Below are 20,450 nucleotides of genomic sequence, written 5' to 3' on the forward strand. Positions count from 1 at the left end.
CTCAAGAACTACATTTTTAACAAGATTACATTTGAACACATCATGATAACAATAAAATGTACTTCATCCGTCATTTATACAGAATGGAGCTTGAAGGAACCATAATGGACCTCAATGGAACCTCCGCATGTCATAACGTCACTCCTCCTGCCGATTGCAACATCTGTTGTTATCATTGTCAGACTTACTCGAAAGCAGAAATGCGGATCTTCAGATCACATATTTGATTTTCTATATCCAAAATGATTGTGATTGACAGTTTTGACCCATTTTTGGCGGATACATGAGGCTGGAATGTCAGCTCCCTCTGGAATGTTTGCAGCTCTTCTTCTCAAGGCTTCAGGTGAATGACCAACGCACAAAGACAAACCGTTGCGCCCACACGTGTTACGTGACTCGCGCTCTGGAAGATATTACCACACAGACACCAAACGTGTCTCACGAGACTCGTTTCCACCGACCAACAACGCAGGAATCAGGACACCGTGAACATCGTAGCGTCTTCAATTCTGACGAGTAATGTTAACACACTAAATAAACATTGACCGTGTCGATTATGCCGTCTGTGGGCGGCTAAAAAACACTTTAGTCTTATTACGCCATCCAAAATCTAAGACGATATCTTGTCTCAAATCACGATAATTAAATAATAATATAATATTGCCCAGCCTTGGTGGACTTGGAATCTGTGACTCTTTCACTGGTTTGCCATGTTTCCACTCTAAATGACATTGCAGAGGGGCATCACGGTAAGCCAGAGAGGGCTAAGTCACAGTGAAGCTCACTTTGGTCAAATCACAGCCAACTAATCCAATTGCACGTGTAAACATACTGTCTCTGCTTTTTTTTCTTCCTGCGTTTACAAATTCTGTTTTTATTTGGTTGACTTTTTTTATATCCGTTTCCATCATATGGTATTTTACCGTTTTTTCTGTTCCTTTTCCAGCTGTGTCTGCGAGTAATTATACGTGACCAGTGTCCTGTTCCTCTGCGCCTGGCTGTTGGTGATGCCTCATTGTTTTGCTCCTCTGTACAGTGGGATGTAATAAGCTCTTTAGAGATAAGAAGCTTTCTCTTCATTTCAAATCTGAGAATGCAGCGTCTGCAGGAACTAATCCCCTGTAAACCTGTCAGTGGTTTCTAAAGCCCGGTGTGACACCTCCCGAGCCGCCCACAGCCCCCAGAACGGATCCCAGCGCCGCCAGGACTCCCACTGCGCTCCACACTCTCGGCGCCTCCGCCTGGTCTGCTGTTGCTCAGTGAAGCGCACGAAATCCTGAGCGCACGCTCCGAAAGACAAAAAGGCTTGTGCTGCCTGGCCACGATCGCCCACATACCCGCTGAACCCGCCCTAACCCCCCACCCATGCCCTCCATAAACCCGGGTCTCCGGGCTCATGCAGGAACGACTGTCCTTTCAGTTCCTGCGCTCACGCCACATTGAGGACGTCACACGGCAGATGGGGAAGCCGTTATAACAGAGCGGATTTGGAGTCATAAAGTAAACAATGGACTAACTCCCATCTGTAAGGGACAACATCCTATCGTGGCCAATCACGGGCGAGGTATCTCCCCTTTGCTAATGTTTACTTAACAGTTTAAAGAAGACCAACCAGTACTTGGACCACGCCGACGCGTTAATCCTCCCCCAAATCACGCTGGTAGTAAATATTTTGACTCGAGCATTAAGTAGCGGTTTACAGAACTGCTAAGATAACTTTGTGTTTTCAGTGCACAAAGCAGGCTTTTCTTTTTAACAGAATACTCCAGTAAATGAAACAGGATTTTCATGTGTGTGTGTCTTCTCTTGTGCTGTTGAACTCTGGTTTAATTCCAATCTGAAGGTGAGGACGAGCAGAGGAATTACATCAAATCGGCAACAAAACACGAGACTGACATGCGCCCCCCTTCAATGCCACGTGGCCCCTATTTAAGCGTGTTTGTGTGGACCGCATCCCACTTTCTTTGTATATACTCACCGCTGATAGAAAACAGTGTGTAGGCCTGTTCTCCCTCCACCGTCGCCACACACTCCAGAGTGCTGAACCGTCCCCGGCTCACGTTCACGCGACTCTCCACCTCCGTCTTGCCGAACAGGGGGCTGAACAGCGTGACGGTGATGACGTTGTGCTCCTCCTGGGTGGCGTTCACCTGTTGGGAGCACCTGAAGAAGCAGAAGATTACAGGCTGTTGACAAAAGGGATCACAGAGTTATTCATCAGCTGTCTTACTGAGACGTCTCTCCTTTTATGTGTCTGCGTGAGACACAACGCCCTGGTAGAGACCTGTCAATCACAGTAGCCCCGCCCTAAAGCATCCCCTGCTTTATGGTCTGTGTGACTCTAAATGGACCATAATGTACTAAATGAACATCATGCTGTATTGAAGAATACTTGAAACTAGAGATTGAGACCATAAACTCATGTTTACAATGTTTACTGAGGTAATAAATCAAGAGAGCAGTAGAGTCATTTTCTCATAGACTTCTATACAACCAGAGGAGTCGCCCCCTGGTGGACATTAGAGAGAATGCAGCTTTAAGACATGAAGCTTTGGCTTCCCTTTTTTAGGACTGGATGTTGCCGCCTTGTTCTACATTGTGGGCTCATCACTATCAAGAAATTCTTCAGTGCAAGTTCTCTTTGGTTTTGGATTTTGCCTCCTTCCTGTCTGGATTTATTCGCTCATTTCTCTCTGGTCTGACCCTCTGTGTACGACCGCCTGGAACCTCAGTGAAGACCCAGCCTTTTTTTAATTGACCTGAAAAAGACCTGATTCTCTGTGGTTCTGCATATTGTGTGAACATAACGATTGTGGGTTGAACAGTATCAACGTGTCCACCAGAAGTATTAATAATTGAGGGGAAGTTCCTCCTGTGCTCATGAAATATGAGCGAGAATAAAAGTGTCCCAGGGCTCCATTAAAAGCAGCTCTCTGGTCACCGGCTCATTGTCTTTCCGCACATTGCCGTGCGTGTCTGTAATTCGATTACACTTAAAGAATTACTGGATGGAGTTTGGATAATCACTTATGATCAACTGCCTGTGCCGCTTGGGATTGGTTGTTGCTAAGGCAACCGGGTGCCCCTTCGTTCGGACGCGCTTTATCTTTGACACGCGAGAGAGAGATGAGTCCCCGCGTCCAGTTTGTATCCAGGCAAACACGCGCTGGGTCCCCTCCGCCAATCACAAGTCAAGTCTATTCCAATCCCGTGTCACATGGGGGGCGGTCATCGTATCGCCGTCAACCAATCACAAGACAGCGCCGGGGAAACAGCCTCCTCAATCCCACATTCCACCGTCATCATCATTCCTGACTCTGTCCAGCCTGTAGGACCCTCGAGGTACACTTCAGAGGAGCTTTGCAAGCGTGTGAATCTTAAATGAATGGGTGGTGGCGATCATCAAGGGAGCATCACTGACAAATACGCCTTGTATCTACACATGGACATGCAGGCCTCGTTGCCATTGCAAAAACCATGACAGTTGTTTGCAAACATACAATGGATATCTAATAATGGAGCTCTGCCGGGATGACTTATTGCTGTAGACGAACCAGAAAGTTAGCATCACTGGTTCCCACGACAAAAAGCCAACGGGCATCTTCCACTTTTACGATTTTTTAAAGCGTGAATAAAATCGGCAGAAGTCAAAAGCATTAGGCTATACAGGAACTCCACCACGGTCACATGACTTCACGTTAGTCTATAAAGGAACTCCACCACGGTCACGTGACTTCACGTTAGTCTATAAAGGAACTCCACCACGGTCACGTGACTTCACGTTAGTCTGTAAAGGAACTCAACCGCGGTCACGTGACTTCACGTTAGTCTATAAAGGAACTCCACCACAGTCACGTGACTTCACGTTAGTCTATAAAGGAACTCCACCACGGTCACGTGACTTCACGTTAGTCTATAAAGGAACTCCACCACGGTCACGTGACTTCACGTTAGTCTGTAAAGGAACTCCACCACGGTCACGTGACTTCACGTTAGTCTATAAAGGAACTCCACCACGGTCACGTGACTTCACGTTAGTCTATAAAGGAACTCCACCACGGTCACGTGACTTCACGTTAGTCTGTAAAGGAACTCCACCACGGTCACGTGACTTCACGTTAGTCTATAAAGGAACTCCACCACGGTCACGTGACTTCACGTTAGTCTATAAAGGAACTCCACCACGGTCACGTGACTTCACGTTAGTCTATAAAGGAACTCCACCACGGTCACGTGACTTCACGTTCGTCTGTAAAGGAACTCCACCACGGTCACGTGACTTCACGTTCGTCTGTAAAGGAACTCCACCACGGTCACGTGACTTCACGTTAGTCTATAAAGGAACTCCACCACGGTCACGTGACTTCACGTTAGTCTGTAAAGGAACTCCACCACGGTCACGTGACTTCACGTTAGTCTATAAAGGAACTCCACCACGGTCACGTGACTTCACGTTAGTCTATAAAGGAACTCCACCACGGTCACGTGACTTCACGTTAGTCTATAAAGGAACTCCACAACGGTCACGTGACTTCACGTTAGTCTGTAAAGGAACTCCACCACGGTCACGTGACTTCACGTTAGTCTATAAAGGAACTCCACCACGGTCACGTGACTTCACGTTCGTCTGTAAAGGAACTCCACCACGGTCACGTGACTTCACGTTAGTCTATAAAGGAACTCCACCACGGTCACGTGACTTCACGTTAGTCTATAAAGGAACTCCACCACGGTCACGTGACTTCACGTTCGTCTGTAAAGGAACTCCACCACGGTCACGTGACTTCACGTTAGTCTATAAAGGAACTCCACCACGGTCACGTGACTTCACGTTCGTCTGTAAAGGAACTCCACCACGGTCACGTGACTTCACGTTAGTCTATAAAGGAACTCCACCACGGTCACGTGACTTCACGTTCGTCTGTAAAGGAACTCCACCACGGTCACGTGACTTCACGTTAGTCTATAAAGGAACTCCACCACGGTCACGTGACTTCACGTTCGTCTGTAAAGGAACTCCACCGCGGTCACGTGACTTCACGTTAGTCTATAAAGGAACTCCACCACGGTCACGTGACTTCACGTTCGTCTGTAAAGGAACTCCACCACGGTCACGTGACTTCACGTTAGTCTGTAAAGGAACTCCACCACGGTCATGTGACTTCACGTTAGTCTATAAAGCATATATGTCAGAGTCAAGGCCCGCGGGCCACATCCGGCCCGCGAGAAGGTTTTTTACGGCCCCTGGGATGATCTTGATTTATTATTAGAACCGGCCCGCAGACTGCAGCAAGCCGGCAGCCCGCAGATCTTTTACACGCACCAATACTACATTTCCCACAATGCAACGGTGACGCACCGAGCAGTAGGCTGCTTCATTTCAATATTTATTGGCACAGCAGTCGTCAGCATCACAGTAAAATTAACTTTCAGATACCCATCAAAAATGGCAAAACGGAAGGTGGACACTGAGAACCGGGGGTTTCAAACAAGGTGGGAGTCGGAGTATATGTTCACGGAGGTAGCTGGAAAACCTGTGTGTCTTCTGTGTGGAGAAAGTGTGGCGGTACTGAAAGAGTATAATCTGAGACGACATTATGAAACGAAACACGCGGACAAAAACAAGAATATGGACATGGAACAAAGGCTACAAAAGGCAGAGGAATTAAAACGAGGCCTCAAATCTCGACAGGCTCTGTTCAAAAAAGCCAAATCACAAGGCCAGGCTGCTGTCAAGGCCAGTTTTATTTTGGCAGAAGAGATCGCTAAATCAGCCCGGCCATTTACGGAGGGGGATTTCATCAAAAACTGCATGATTAAAGTTTGTGACGAAGTTTGCCCAGAAAAAAGGCAACTCTTTTTAAATGTGAGTCTGAGCAGAAACACCATTGCCGAGAGAGTAGACCAGTTGTCCATCAATCTAAAAGAGCAGCTTGTGAAAAAGGGAAAAGATTTCATTGCATATTCCTTGGCTGTGGATGAGAGCACCGACATTTCTGACATTGCCCAGTTGTCAATTTTCATCCGCGGAGTGGACTCCAGCCTAAGCGTGACAGAGGAGTTTTTGGCTTTACGTCCTATGCATGGCACAACTACGGGGCATGATTTGTATGAAGAGGTGTCAAGATGTGTAAATGAGTTGGAGCTGCCTTGGGAAAAACTCGTGGGTTTGACAACCGACGGAGCACCTGCGATGTGTGGACACAGGAGCGGACTGGTGGCGAAGATACGGGAAACAAGTGAACATTACTGTGCAATCACATATTTAGAGTTTTTACTCAGTTCAAGTTTAAAAGTTAAAGTTTAATATTTGTTTTCACTGCATGTTACTTCTCCTTAAACAAAGTGTTGTTTTTGATTAATAGATTTTTGCACTTTATTTTATTGTATTTCAATCCAATTATATTTTAAAAATATTTCAGTTGAGTGGATGATAGAAAATTGCTATTATTGTTTTTTTCTTTGAAGTAAATTTAGCCCACTTTTGCTAAAATAGAAAATATAGGCTACTGATGGTGCCTTGAATACCGGTTTCTTTCATTTAATGTTCATGTTATGGGGATTTTTATATAAAGGAAATTTGTCTTTTGTGTCTGTTGAAAATTAAAGATTACTGACAGAGCCATAAGAAAATATTGCTTTATTTATCTGATCATATTGGAATATATTTGTTAGGTTTTCAGTAGGTTCAATTAGGTTCACTAGACTATATGCGTCATTTAAAAATTTTTCAATGAACATTCGAACAGTCCGGCCCTCGGCTTGTAGCTAAATTTTTTATTTGGCCCTCCGTCCATTTGACTTTGACACCCCTGCTATAAAGGAACTCCACCACGGTCACGTGACTTCACGTTCGTCTGTAAAGGAACTCCACCGCGGTCACGTGACTTCACGTTAGTCTATAAAGGAACTCCACCACGGTCACGTGACTTCACGTTCGTCTGTAAAGGAACTCCACCACGGTCACGTGACTTCACGTTAGTCTATAAAGGAACTCCACCACGGTCACGTGACTTCACGTTAGTCTGTAAAGGAACTCCACCACGGTCACGTGACTTCACGTTAGTCTGTAAAGGAACTCCACCACGGTCACGTGACTTCACGTTAGTCTGTAAAGGAACTCCACCACGGTCACGTGACTTCACGTTCGTCTGTAAAGGAACTCCACCACGGTCACGTGACTTCACGTTAGTCTATAAAGGAACTCCACCACGGTCACATGACTTCACGTTAGTCTATAAAGGAACTCCACCACGGTCACGTGACTTCACGTTAGTCTATAAAGGAACTCCACCACGGTCACGTGACTTCACGTTAGTCTGTAAAGGAACTCCACCACGGTCACGTGACTTCACGTTAGTCTGTAAAGGAACTCCACCACGGTCACGTGACTTCACGTTAGTCTGTAAAGGAACTCCACCACGGTCACGTGACTTCACGTTCGTCTGTAAAGGAACTCCACCACGGTCACGTGACTTCACGTTCGTCTGTAAAGGAACTCCACCACGGTCACGTGACTTCACGTTAGTCTATAAAGGAACTCCACCACGGTCACGTGACTTCACGTTAGTCTATAAATGAACTCCATCACGGTCACGTGACTTCACGTCTCCACCACTAAGCTAAAGGAGGACTAGTGATCTAGTGAGGACGTTACGTCGTCTCATTTACTTTTTTAAGACACGTAGAAGTTTCTAGATTAACCAGAGGGAGATATTCTGACCGATTTTATATTGTAGAACAACATTTTTAAATCTCTTCATCTTAAACCACCTTATTTTAGACATCTAACCAAAAACATCTTGACTTAGAGACGAGGGAACCAGAAGTGCATTCATGCTGACTCGTTTTCTGGTTTCAGGACTCATTCCTGCAGCACTTTATTGGATATTAGATTGTTAGAATCGACCCGTGGGATAACGGTATTGGTGCCATCCATCTTTAGGGGGCGCCACAAATGGGGGAATTTTTAACTAATACTATTTCAATAACATTGTTCCAAATGATTACAAAGAAAAGCCCACAACATAAATATGAACGCTGCTCATCGTCCCTTGTTCTCGGTTGCCTGCAGCATCGCTTCTCGCTCTTAGTCAGACTTACCTGAGCAGGTGAACGACCAACACTGATCCTGACAAGTGATACGATGAACATCATTTCCCTCGAATATATTATATCATGTCAAAAAGACCAAAAGCCCTCTGGGGCCCAGGGGAGAAGAGAAGACGGAAGAAGAAGTGATAAAGGTGCAACGGATCACAAAACATCAGATTGTATCACGGTTCTGAGTCACAGATCAGAGCAGCAGTGCTGCCTTGAGCACCAAATTGGTCAGATTGATTTTGGTTCAGCAGCTTTTCTTTTGTTTGTCGTCAATTTAATGACCAGTCTGACTAATCCAATCAGTCCAATCCCTGTAATTCCTTTAGGCTGTAGTTCTTAAATTCAGTGCACTTATTACACAATCCAAGGATATTCTGTCTTTGCTTTTTATTTTATATTTTAAACTGATAAATGATGATGGAAAATGAATGGAAACCTTCACCAATAAATATGCACAAATGTGGATAACGTTTGGATGAAATATTGATATTTATTTCTCTCTCTTAAGGCTTCTTAAGCCCCTTAAAACTACTCAACTAAGTATTTCTCTGTAATATTAAGTGTTCATTACTAAATAAACAACAATTTACGGTAAAGTTTGACAAGTTTAGATATCTTCAATAAAAGTTTCTTAAAAACTCATCAGGACTGTGAGGGTGTGGTTTTTATTGGCCAGATTGTTATCACTGAGTCTGATTGGTGCAAGGACATACGACATTACATTTCCCAATTTTAGCCCCGCCCACTGCAAAACCAGTGAGAACGGCACAAACTAAAACAGAAGCGCAGGAATCTAGCATGTGAAACAATTGAAACAGTTTTAACTTTGGATAGAAAAAATTGTCGAATTACTGATAGTAAGAAAAAAATCTCACCTGACGTACGGCTGCTCGCAGTAGTACCAGGTGATCTGCGGGGCGGGGAACCCCTCGGCCACGCAGCGTACCTGTCCGTCCACCGGACCCTCATGAGACACGATCTCAGGTTTACCTACAAAACAAAAACACACGTCAGGACATGTCACGGACATTAAACCTCCGTGAGGCGTGACTGATACACAGCGACGTGAGGTGGATTCTCAGGACCTCATTTCACACACAGAAAAAATCAAATCAATGAAACATATTCCCACATGTCAGCGCCAGAAGATTAATGCAATGTGCAGTGATGGAGTTCATTGCACATTGGACCTTAAAGGAACAGAAAACCTTTCACACACACACAAAAAAATAAAAACCGATGAACCAACTCACTGATCACAAAGATGGTGAAGGTGTAGTTCACTGAAGCGTCGCCGTTGGAGGCTTGAAAGGTGTAAACTCCACCCTCTGACACCTTCAGTCGCACCAGCCTCAGCTCGCTGCTGTACCTGAACACAAAGCAATCACATCGATTCAGCACTCATGCGTTAAACATCGTATACACTTTGCATTTTACTTTTTATATTCAAGTTGACTTTTGAAACTCTGGAACAAGAATTTCCTTCAGGATTAATAAAGTTCTGTCTCATCTTAATGCATTTATCAATGTTTAAGAACCAGCAGTAAAAATGTCAAAGAACCTGAAATGATCTGATATTTTCATTTTAGATGACGACCAGTTTGCTTGTTTAGGCACAAATTGCAGTTTCCAATTATTCTGGCGGAGAAATGTCTGAGTATTGATTTATTGATTACTGTGCTCCCTCGCGTGCCCTTAATCTGCTTGGGAACATGCAGCCTTGCATAACATTATGTAATATCTCTATCTGCAGCACGCAGGTAATACTGCACATATTTCACGCTTTCTTTTCCTGTGAAAAGCCATTTATATTCTGACAGCTCCCCTTTCACCAGAAGCCCCCGGAGCAGTGTTTTAGAGTTCCAGCTGTATTTCTCAGGAAGCCGTGAGCAGCAGCACCTCCACTGACCTGCAGCCGAATCCAAAGGTGTCAAATTCCACCGAGCGGGGTTAATGAACATTTTCATCTCGGTGGTAAAACCAAAGGCACTTGAAGGCAAGTGTGCGTTTGTGTGTTTGTCCCACCTGTACTCGTGGCTGTGTGTGGTGATGACGTGGTCCGTTGTGTTCCTCAGCTCGTGGCCCATGAAGCTCCAGGAGAACGAGTGCGGCTTCGGATAAGCCTCCATGTCAATGTTCAGGGACAGGCTCTCGCCCGAGCGGACGTGGATGGTTTCGTTGATTGTGGGTTTTAAGTTGATGAATCCTTTCTCTGAAAAATAAGAGAAATTAGATATTTTTACAGGGATTTGCAGAAGTGAAATTGAGTCTATTTTTATTGGAGTAGAAACTGATTGCAGCTGCACCTCCCAGTCCAGAGACAGAGGGGCAGAAACAACAATAATGAATCACAGCACAAATGTACATGTACGTTAATTTGCGACATAAGATGAGAAGTTCAGTGTCACTGTCATATCTGGCAGTTGGTTAGCTTAGCTTAGCATAACGACTGGAACTAGGGGGAAACAATTAGCCTGGCTTTCTCCAAAGGTAACTAAAGCCACCTACCAGCACTTTTAAAGCTACGTAACACGTATGTCGTGTTTGTTTGATCCATACACAGACTGTCTCAATGTAACCTTTTTAAGAGCATATTTGACACATTTCTGCCTTTTGAACGCAACAGAAATATAAATAAATGATCTTCTCTTTCTATGCTGTTTGTTGATTCGTGCGCATTAGAGGTGCCGGTAGAGTGGGTTTTTGCAGAGAGCCAATCTAGCCGTTTCCACTTGTTTCCATTCGTTATGCTAAGCTGAGCAAAGCTAATCAACTGCTTCACGTTTACCAAACAGACATGAGAGCACGGAGGCATAAAGAGAGCTGGATACACAGCGTGGAGGCGAGGCCCAGATCATTCCAAAGAAAGTTGCTCAGTGGCGCTCGAAGCTAAATTAAAATGACCCAAATCTTCCACATCCAGAGAAAGAACACCAGCGTTCCCTTTCAGCCGGCTTCCCATTCGCTCGGCCATTATGCAGAGAACAATAACTCTGCTTTGGTTAATAGTTTATTCTACAACTTTCAGGACCCAATGATTTAAATATATTAAAGTGTTCGTACTGGGAAGTTTATTGACCTGAAAATAATGTGTGTATATACATATATATATTAGTGCTGGGCAACGATTAAAATATTTAATCGCGATTATGTTACGGCAAAGTTCAATAATGAATTATAAAGTAGTGTATTGCGCACTTTTATTTTAAAGTACTGCTATATGAACAAAAGGGCATTAACATTTGGTTCACGAGATGCAGGCAGCATGTTTCATACTTAATGTGAATATAATTCATACTTTGTTGGCATCTTATTCTGAAAACCGGATGTTGGTCTGAAGAAACCGGATGTTGTCTCACATTAATGTTTCCGCTAACTTTCAAAGTCCTTCGCTCCCGATCTGTGGCGTTTAAATGCGTTCACGGTGAATGTCAGCAGATAGGTGCACTGACATGTGAGTGTCTGTGAGTTGACCACGGAGATCTGAGTGTCTGTGACTTTACCAGCGATGTCCAGTCGTCTCCAGGGAGAGCAGCGGAAGTCGCCTTTTCTCTACGGCAACCCTGAAGGGACATCATATCTCTAATGCAAAACCATAAACATGAGACATGACGACAGGATGTTTGCTGGCTTTTATCCCACTGTTCTTGTCATCCTCTTGTTGTTATGTATATGTGTTGTCTCTTGTCTTTCAGTTAAAAAACAAACAAAAAAAAGAAAAAATCTTTTTTTTTTAAATACGTTAACGCGCAATAAAATAATTGTCGGCGTTAATTAATGAATGCGTTAGCGCGAAATGAACGCGTTAGCTTGCCCAGCACTAATATATATATATTCTCTGATTTACAGACGTCTCATCACTTGATGGACCTGGATAGTAATTCCCAGTTTGGACACAATGTGAAATGAAAGCCCGGCGCTCTACCGTGGGCTTTATATGAGAGTGATATCAAACTTCTCATCTAACTCTCAGCAAGAAAGCAAAATAAGTGTATTTACCAATATTTTCAAAATTGGGGATACTTCAAATTTAATCTCAAGAAATTCAACAATTCAACGACTGATTGACAGGTAGCACTTTCTGCTTCAGGTCTCTCTTCATTGGCCGGTTACATTTCCACATTCATTGCTTTACGACATCAAAAGTTTTGCTTTAAACGGAGAAGAAGCAAAACGTCTTCGTGTACTCACCATAAACATCGAGCCACGCCGACTGCGAGCTGACCCCTCTTTCGTTCTGGGCTTCACAGCGGTACTTCCCAACGTCTTGAGGTCTGACCGCTGCGATGTGCAACGTGGCGCCGCGCACGTGACTGAAGTTCTCCGTCAGGATGCGTGAAGCACCGTCAACCTTTACTGGTTGCTGTGGATACCAGACGGCACCCTGTCAACGCCCAGAGATCTCTAGAGATTAACCCTGTCTGCTGGTCTATGCTTGCCCAGCACACAAACACTGACACCGGCTGCATGCAAGTACACACACACACACACACACACACAAGGACGATCACGCCCGTACGCACACGGTGAACACACAGCCAAGATCCTGAAGCTTAGCCAGCGAGAACTTTGACCCCTTTCACTCTCGTTCATAAGAAGAAACAAGCACTGATACCAGGTAACAGAAAACGATTCCATTTACAATAATACAAATATTCAACTTGTCATGTTATTTTTTGTGGATTGGATGACGAGTATTAAGAATAACTCTATAGAAACAGACCATCTTCTCTCTGATGGTCTCTTCACTGATGGAGGTCTGATAGAGGATCAGGACTACACTGAGACTGGTTCAGGACCACTTAAAAGTTCCTCAGAGTAACTTTAAGTGAAGAATCTGATCAAAGCGCTTTTAACTCTAACAAGACTACAGTCAACACTCAGTGTTCAGTATTTTTCTAGTTGAATCTTCCACCAACAGCACAGCACACGGCAACGGAAGGGAAGAAGGGTCTCACCGAGCCAGGAGGGGGGACCCACTTCAGCTGGATTTCTGCGTTGACGTTGGTGGTGTTGCAGGTGAGGGAGAGACTCTCATCCCGTGTGAGAATCACTCTTTTTGTCGCCTGCATCTCAATCACAGGAGGAGCAACAGGGACTAAAAAAAACAAAACAAGCAAATGTGACTGAGTGTTCAACACCGTCTCCGACAAAATGATGTTCCCACGCAACGAAACTACATCCTCGAGTCCACGTCGAAGGAAACGTATTTTCCACAGATTACAGTCTGAAACACGTGGTTGATCATGTAAACCGAAACAGAAACAAAAGAAATGCTACAACACTACTTGTTTACACTTTCTACAAAACATCAAGGTTTGCATTAAAATGACTACGAAATTGAAAACAAAACAAAAACAGAACAAAACTTGCTTCACATGAGACAAAGTCAAAGCCCGTTGTTTTGTTTATGACACGTCAAGGCGAAACGTAAACCACGACAAAACACGTCTCCCTGCAAAAATGTAATGTCGAGCAGACAGACTACAACACACTGGAGTGCATTGACACCTCTTTACCTGGCCTCACTGTCAGGTAGTAGTCATGCGATCTGACGCTCTCCTGCCCGAGTCTTCCCGTGCACACGTAGCATCCTTCGAAGGCCTTTTGCGTGTTGTGGATGACGACGCCTCGCTCCGGGCTGGCAGAGAACTGGAGACCAGAGGCCGGAGCTCTGCTGGAACATGTTTCCAGGCGCAGGTTGTCCAGACTTGGATCGGTTGCCAGGCAAGGGATGGAAGCATTGTCTCCCACTCGAGTGAGAATGTTGAACACCATTGATTTTCTGAAGGGATTGTCGGGATCTGCCAAGAAACGGAGGCGTCAGAGCTGTGAACAGGTCTGCACATTGAGCTGATGAGGCTTTAGTTGGTGATCATGTGCCATGGTGTAACAACGCAACACACACATACACTCGTTTCCCACCACTATTTTGTTATTTTGAGTTATTGCCATATGAATTCACAGAAAATGATGAATGTGTTTAATCGAGTTGAAAAAGCGAAATCAACTCAGAGCTGAAAAGCCGCCGCCGCCGTTAGCTTCATTTCTCAGTGCGGTGGCCTTTGATGGACATCTGGAGCTATACGGCTTCACCAACCGTGGTCGCCGTGATCTTAACAGACAGCAGCAGTTAGTGCGGTGCTTGAGGTTGCAGGTAAGTTGTGTTCATTCATTTAAAGTGTACTATTAGCAATTTGGTGAGTAACAGTGAATGTAAGTAAGTAAGTAATGGGCTTTACCACACCCTCGACCTGGTTCCGACTTATGGCATTAAAACAGAAGATTTAAGTCTTTCCACAGAACGCTCTTCTATCGGACCATTATCTAATAACTTTTGAATTCCTACTAACGGAGTGTACGTTAAGCAAGAGTTACTTCACTAGATGTCTATGTGATGGTGCCGTAGCTCAATTTAAAGGAGTGATTCCGTCTGTATTTAACTCCATACCATGCTTCAATATAACAGAGGACTCCTGTGATAACTTTAGTCCGACCCGGGTTGATCATCTTGCCGATAGTGCTACAGGCTCACTGAGGACACTCGACTCTATTGCTCCTCTCAAAAAGAAGACAGTAAAACAAAGGATGCTAACAGAGAAAGATAAGAACAAACCCAGGTTTCTCTTCGGCACTGTAGCCAGGCAAAGACAAAGGACTTGTCTCTGTTCTTGTCTTGTCAGACCATAGCGCTGCGTTCGACACCATCGACCATTTCATCCTGTTGCAGAGACTAGAACATTATGCCTGTAATTCTGTTTTGCTGTTCATTCTGTACACATGACATCGAGACTAGACTTCTGTCCATCAGAGAGGGATCCTCCTCTGATGCTCTCCCTCAGGTCTCTCCCTCTTTCCTCCCCGTTAAAGGGTTTTTGGGGAGTTTTTCCTGTTCCGATGTGAGCGATCCGGGACAAGAGGATGTCGCATGTGTACATTTTGTAAAGCCCTCTGAGGCAAATTTTTTATTTGTGATTTAGGCTATTCAAATATAAATTTGATTGAACATTTGCCACGGCTGCTGCTTCACATTAAAGGCTAAACTGTCCCACTTAAACTGTGAAGCAGTCGCAAGAAAATGCAATGCATCTGCCACCGCGCTGAGCAGTGACCGCTACCATTCATCCAAACGCATCCATACAAATAAAGCAAGGGCCAGTTTTGACAGCAGATCACAACAACGTGGGTTTGTTTAAATACCATTAGCAGAAACAGACACACCAGCTGCTCGTCTGTCTTCTTAAGGATTACGTCTATAAATCGACCTTTTCTTTCTTCTTCAAATTCGTAGAACTAACAGACACAAGGACATCTGATCTGCCAAAAACGATGACTCAGCTGCAGCTTCTCAGAGAAGCCAAGTTGCCAGAGCTTGAATTGTTCGATGACCATTAATCAAATCCAAACATCTTGTGACAATGTTACATGTGTGCCTCTCATCATAAAAGTAGTTCGGTGCGAACTGTGGAGCGAATGATAAGCACATGATGTTCGCCTGCAGCGATGGCAGCGGGCCACGGAGATGTGGAGTCACTTAGAGGTGGAAACACGCTCCACCATGCACTCGATAAACAGTTAGAGTATTTACTCTACCTGTCCGGGGCAAAGCTACAAACACCCACACACCCTGCTCCCTGTACTCTGGATTTCAGTTCTCTCTCACACACAAACACCATGTAATCCCAAACACACGCGATCCACTGAATACACTTGAACACTCGACGGTTACACGCAGCTACCTTTCACATAGACGTAGATGGAGGTTCGCTCCTTGGTGCTCTCCTCCAAGCAGATGTAGCGGCCCATGTGAACAGGCTGGGCCCTGGGGATGCGCAGCGTGGACATCCCAGCCACCTTCTTCTCCCCCCGCACCTTCGGCCGGTCCTCCCGCTGCCACTGCATCTCCTTCTCACCCTGGCAACACAGCTCGAAGGGTGCGTTGAGCGGGACGACAAGGTGGGGGTCGACGGGGGTGATGGTGGGCTTGGTGTTGCCTACAAAGTGACGGAGAGCGAAATCAACTGCATGTCAAACATAATAAAGTCACGATGAGACAGTTGGTGTTATATATGTATGTTAGAACAGTAGTCCCATTTTCCCCACAGTAGAGTCATTTTCTCATAGACTTCTATACAACCAGAGGAATCGCCCCCTGCTGGACATTAGAGAGAATGCAGCGTTAAGACGCTTCAGCATCGGCTTCACTCGGCAGGACCGGAGGTTGCCACCTGGATAAAACTAACAAGACTCGAGAGTCATTTACATAAATGAAGATTAAACACGACAATTGAAGCTGAACTGCGCACTTACACGTTTGTTTAAGCTATGAATTAAATGACATGACTGTTCTTTGATGAAACAAATCATAGCTGGTGTTCATTAATATTGACATTTCTTCACAAATTTAAAAGAAAATCTGCATTTCATGGTTGAAAATGGCTAGAAAAGCCATCTGCTGTTTGAAATCAAGCTTCATTTTTCCAGCGCAAAAAACGTTTGGGACGAATCGACATCATGAAATAAAATAAAGTTAACAACATCTCACCAGACCCCCCCCCCCCCCCCTCTTACTTTTTCAGTATCCTCAATGAAGCATTACAATCACAGCACAGCTCATATAGCGGCTGGCTAGTTAGCTAGCTAACGTTAGCTTGCTAAACACGCCATGTTTTTATACTAAAGTTACACTGCTAACAAAAAATGAGCAGGAACAGTTCTTGTCTCATTTGTGGTCTGATAGACGGTATAACCATCGAATTTAGCGCCGTGTCGCCATTTTCCAAGGGACTGTAGCGAGCGGTCATCAGCTACGGTCATCAGCTACGGTCATCAGCTACGTCATCAGCTACGTCATCAGCTACGTCATCAGCTACGTCATCAGCTACGGGCTGTCATATTTGTCCAGGCAATCGTCACACATTGTTTTTTTTTAGATATGCCCGAACAAGTGGGTAAAGTTAGTTTAACTTTGGTCTTTGTTGTAATTTGATAGCTGCTAAAAAATAAATGTATTTGTTTGGAAAAAATTGACTTCGTACAAGTGTGACAAACAACAACATTAAAGTTGAACCCTGTCTTTATGTTGACTCAAGAAGACAGATATAATTGTTAGAAATCCTCAAAGTTGAGCAATGCTACAAGAGCAAAATCATGTTCTCACCACTTGTAAGTCAACATCTGCAAAGATTCATTGAAACAGTCCCTGATCCAAACGCAAACAACAGGATCATCCCCTCCAAACTAAAAACACAAACAAACAGGATTTGTTCTGGCTCTCGTTCCCATCATTGATTGGGAGGTTGTTTTTTGATACACAGCTGGAACTGTGCAACGACTGTAAATATAAAAGTTGTTGTTAACGCAGCGGTTCCCATCCGATAATGGCTTGCGACAAAAAATAAAAAACAAAGCGAAGTCCACGAGTGACCCCTCAGCAAGGGGTTACAGCCTCAGTGTGGCTGCTGTGAGCAGGTCAGAGACATGACACAAGCAGTGGGACACATGCAGTATTTCATGAGTGGATGGTGAAAATACAGCTTGAACAAGTGACCCGTCAGATTCATTTTGGGACTTCTGAGTGTCCTCACCACCGTGTTAAAGGTTTGTAACAAAAATATGATTTAGATCATTTGAGAAACAGACATTTGTATTGATCATCCGTAACTCCACCGATGTGACTTCAGCTGCACTTAAGACTGTTCTGACCATCGTCCAGGGCTCAGTGTGACAGCAGGAGTCAAACCTCTTGACATCGCGGAGGCGAATGAGTCATATTTATGTTTCAGTATTTTCTTTTATTGAAGCCACCTCACCACAAAACACTGCAGGACTGCGGCTGCAGCTTCCTCTGGTGATACGGCAGCGGAGCGTTAAAACACGTGGCTGCGTTGTGGACCGGGCCAGAAGGGCCAGCGTGCTAAGACCGCATGGCCCGAGACTTCCGATGGAAGTCCAAAGCCTGGGCTGTCAGTATGCCCAGTGTAAACTAGCATCATGCCCCTATATGGGTGCTTATGGCGTGAGATAACCACTAGAGCCCCTTAGACCCCTCGGCGCATGGTGTGAGGGCCCACATAAGCAAGCCTATCACTAGGACCCTCCAAACCCCTTACGCTTCCAGTGTGAGGGCCAATAGACCCTTTGAAGTTTCAAACGTGAGCTGACCAATAGACCCCTTGTTGTTTAAAACATAAGTCAGCTGACCATGGCCCCCAGACCCCTTGCTGTTTAGAATGTAAGCTGATCACAAGAGCCACCCCGGGGCCCTATGGAACCTACAGTTTGAGGGTCCATGGCACCCTCTGCACTTAAAGCATGAGTTAACCCGCAACGAACGAGAATATATGATAACATCCAAAAGACATGCGTCCAAATCCTCCCATCCCTCCTTTGATAAAGAGACATCTCAAGCATGATGATGATGATGATGATGATGATTGAAGGACAGAAACGCTTGAATTCATAGAATCACAGGACAGCAAACAGCAATGTGTCATTGCGCAGAAACGGTTCTGTTTAGAGGCTGTCAGTTCTGATGTTCTGTTTGCTGAGCGGCTACAGTGTGGTCTAACGTCAGGGGTTGTTATGAACAGCCTCTACAAGTTCTTTATCTCAGGCATCATGTATATGTGTACATTGATTAAGCGCGAGCAAACACGGTGAATTAGGTCTGTGTAAACAGGCTGGAGGCAAAACCTAATGGCATCACATGACAGGCCAGCCCTGCGCGCACACACTGCGTAAAGATGTGGCCGTCATTTAAATCCCCCGATGATGGCGTGAACATCAACGTGCGCGTCGGATACTCTCACGATGTCGATCAGATGGAAACAAGGAGCAAAAGAAAAGAAAAAGAAGAGTCCACCTGATGCAGGAGGCTCGCCGGATAAACCGAGCGCGCACGGAGCGCAAAGTTAAACAGAAACACTTGTTTTTCGGCACAGATGGCGCCATGCATGCCAGCTTCTCCATAACAAATGTTTGCAAGCCAAGTTTGGCAACTTTCCTGACAAGATAAAACTGTTGACTTCGAATGGACTCGCACACAAACAGAATAAACACGTCTTAAAAAATGAAGCTCCAAATAATAAAAACAGGCAGATACGTTTGCGCACATAAGAGCCAATTAGTCGAAGTCGAAGCCAAAATCTCCCCTAAAATGGTCGGGTTAACAAGTGAGGAATTACGTAAGCATGCAACCCAGTTGTGGATATGGCAGCGAGTTTGCATGCTTCCTCGGAATCAGGAGTTGCCACTATATTTCCATAAAGACGGTTCATCTGAGGGGAAAACCGCATGAACCTGCCGCGTTTCCTCGAGCACAACACGGTGAAAAAGTCTGTTTACATAGCGCTCAATGTTTATTCAGCATTCTATACTTTCTAAATTATTATTATTATTATTAATGGCGCCCTGCTCACTGAATAAAACATGAATTATTAAGAGCTAGGCATCCAGATCATGCACCAAAGTGTCCGCTTTCCTCATCGGGTTTCAGCGACTTCGCTTCAGATCTCGTTGCACCGGAACAAAGAAAAAGTGGTGAAAATGCATCACGAATGACGATGCAACAACTCCCTGTGATGTGGATTATCTGGGCTAAAGGGAGCTGAACACCCGCAGACATTCAGAGATACAGTCGATCATGCGGTGTACCCCCCCCCCCCCCCCCCCCAAATAAAAAAATAAAAAACAATAAAACAGCAAGCGCACAAATGCCTCGTGCCTCACCTGGATGGAAGGTTAACTGCAGAAACACAGCCAGCAGTATCCAGTGGTATTCCATAGTTATTATTCCATGGGTCCAGCCGTGAAGGTGAGCCTCTCCGGGGTTAAGGTGTCTCTACTCTACTCGCCCGCGCGCGTCGGAGTTGTGGAGAAGTTGAACTGTGCGATGTGTAGAGAGGCGCACTTTACAAGCCTTTAAAGGCGCAGACGCTCAGTGGAGCTCGCCAACAAAAGCAGCAAGCAGCCGTCGCATATATCCGCCAACATTGCTGTGGAGCGCGCCAGAGTCGTGGGGACGAGACGCGGGAACGAACAGGTCGGTGTGTGTGACTCTGACTGACTGTGGCGTCAACATGTTTTTATGGGGAGCCGAGTGGTGGAGCCTGTTACTCACGAGGGGAGGGAGGCGTTGTGGGACCTGTCGTCTGCTTTACCGACAAAGAAAAGACGCAGCGCAGAGACGCAGACAAGACAGAGCCCAGCATCCACGCTTCCTTTTTCATCTGTTATTTGATGAAACATTGAAGTCTTTCCAAACTACTTCTCTTAAAGAAAACACACTCTGAACACACGCACATCTCTAAGGACACGATTATAATTACTTCTCCAGTATTTTATGA

At 45.0% G+C, this 20,450-nt stretch overlaps 1 protein-coding gene across 4 annotated transcripts in view; it reads right to left on the reverse strand.

Moving 5' to 3' along the window:
• kita (KIT proto-oncogene, receptor tyrosine kinase a) overlaps positions 1-20,151 on the reverse strand; it is a gene marked incomplete at its 3' end in the record, with an annotated part of 31,795 nt that extends 11,644 nt beyond the window's left edge. For 3 of the 4 annotated variants that reach the window (XM_079267511.1, XM_079267510.1, XM_079267513.1), the window contains exons 1-9: positions 19,834-20,151; positions 15,843-16,097; positions 13,623-13,907; positions 13,062-13,201; positions 12,295-12,487; positions 10,129-10,315; positions 9,357-9,472; positions 8,979-9,093; positions 1,979-2,163 (exon numbers count right to left, since the gene is read on the reverse strand). In XM_079267511.1, coding sequence (XP_079123637.1) covers positions 1,979-2,163; positions 8,979-9,093; positions 9,357-9,472; positions 10,129-10,315; positions 12,295-12,487; positions 13,062-13,201; positions 13,623-13,907; positions 15,843-16,097; positions 19,834-19,888 — 1,531 coding nt within the window. In that variant the 5' untranslated portion in view covers positions 19,889-20,151. The remainder of the gene's footprint in view (positions 1-1,978; positions 2,164-8,978; positions 9,094-9,356; positions 9,473-10,128; positions 10,316-12,294; positions 12,488-13,061; positions 13,202-13,622; positions 13,908-15,842; positions 16,098-19,833) is intronic. The other variant, XM_079267512.1, reaches the window with a different exon arrangement.
• Between the last annotated feature and the right edge of the window lie 299 nt (positions 20,152-20,450).

The sequence above is a fragment of the Melanostigma gelatinosum genome (genome assembly GCF_949748355.1).
Source record: "Melanostigma gelatinosum genome assembly, chromosome: 4".
In the NCBI taxonomy this organism is placed as follows: Eukaryota; Metazoa; Chordata; class Actinopteri; order Perciformes; family Zoarcidae; genus Melanostigma; species Melanostigma gelatinosum.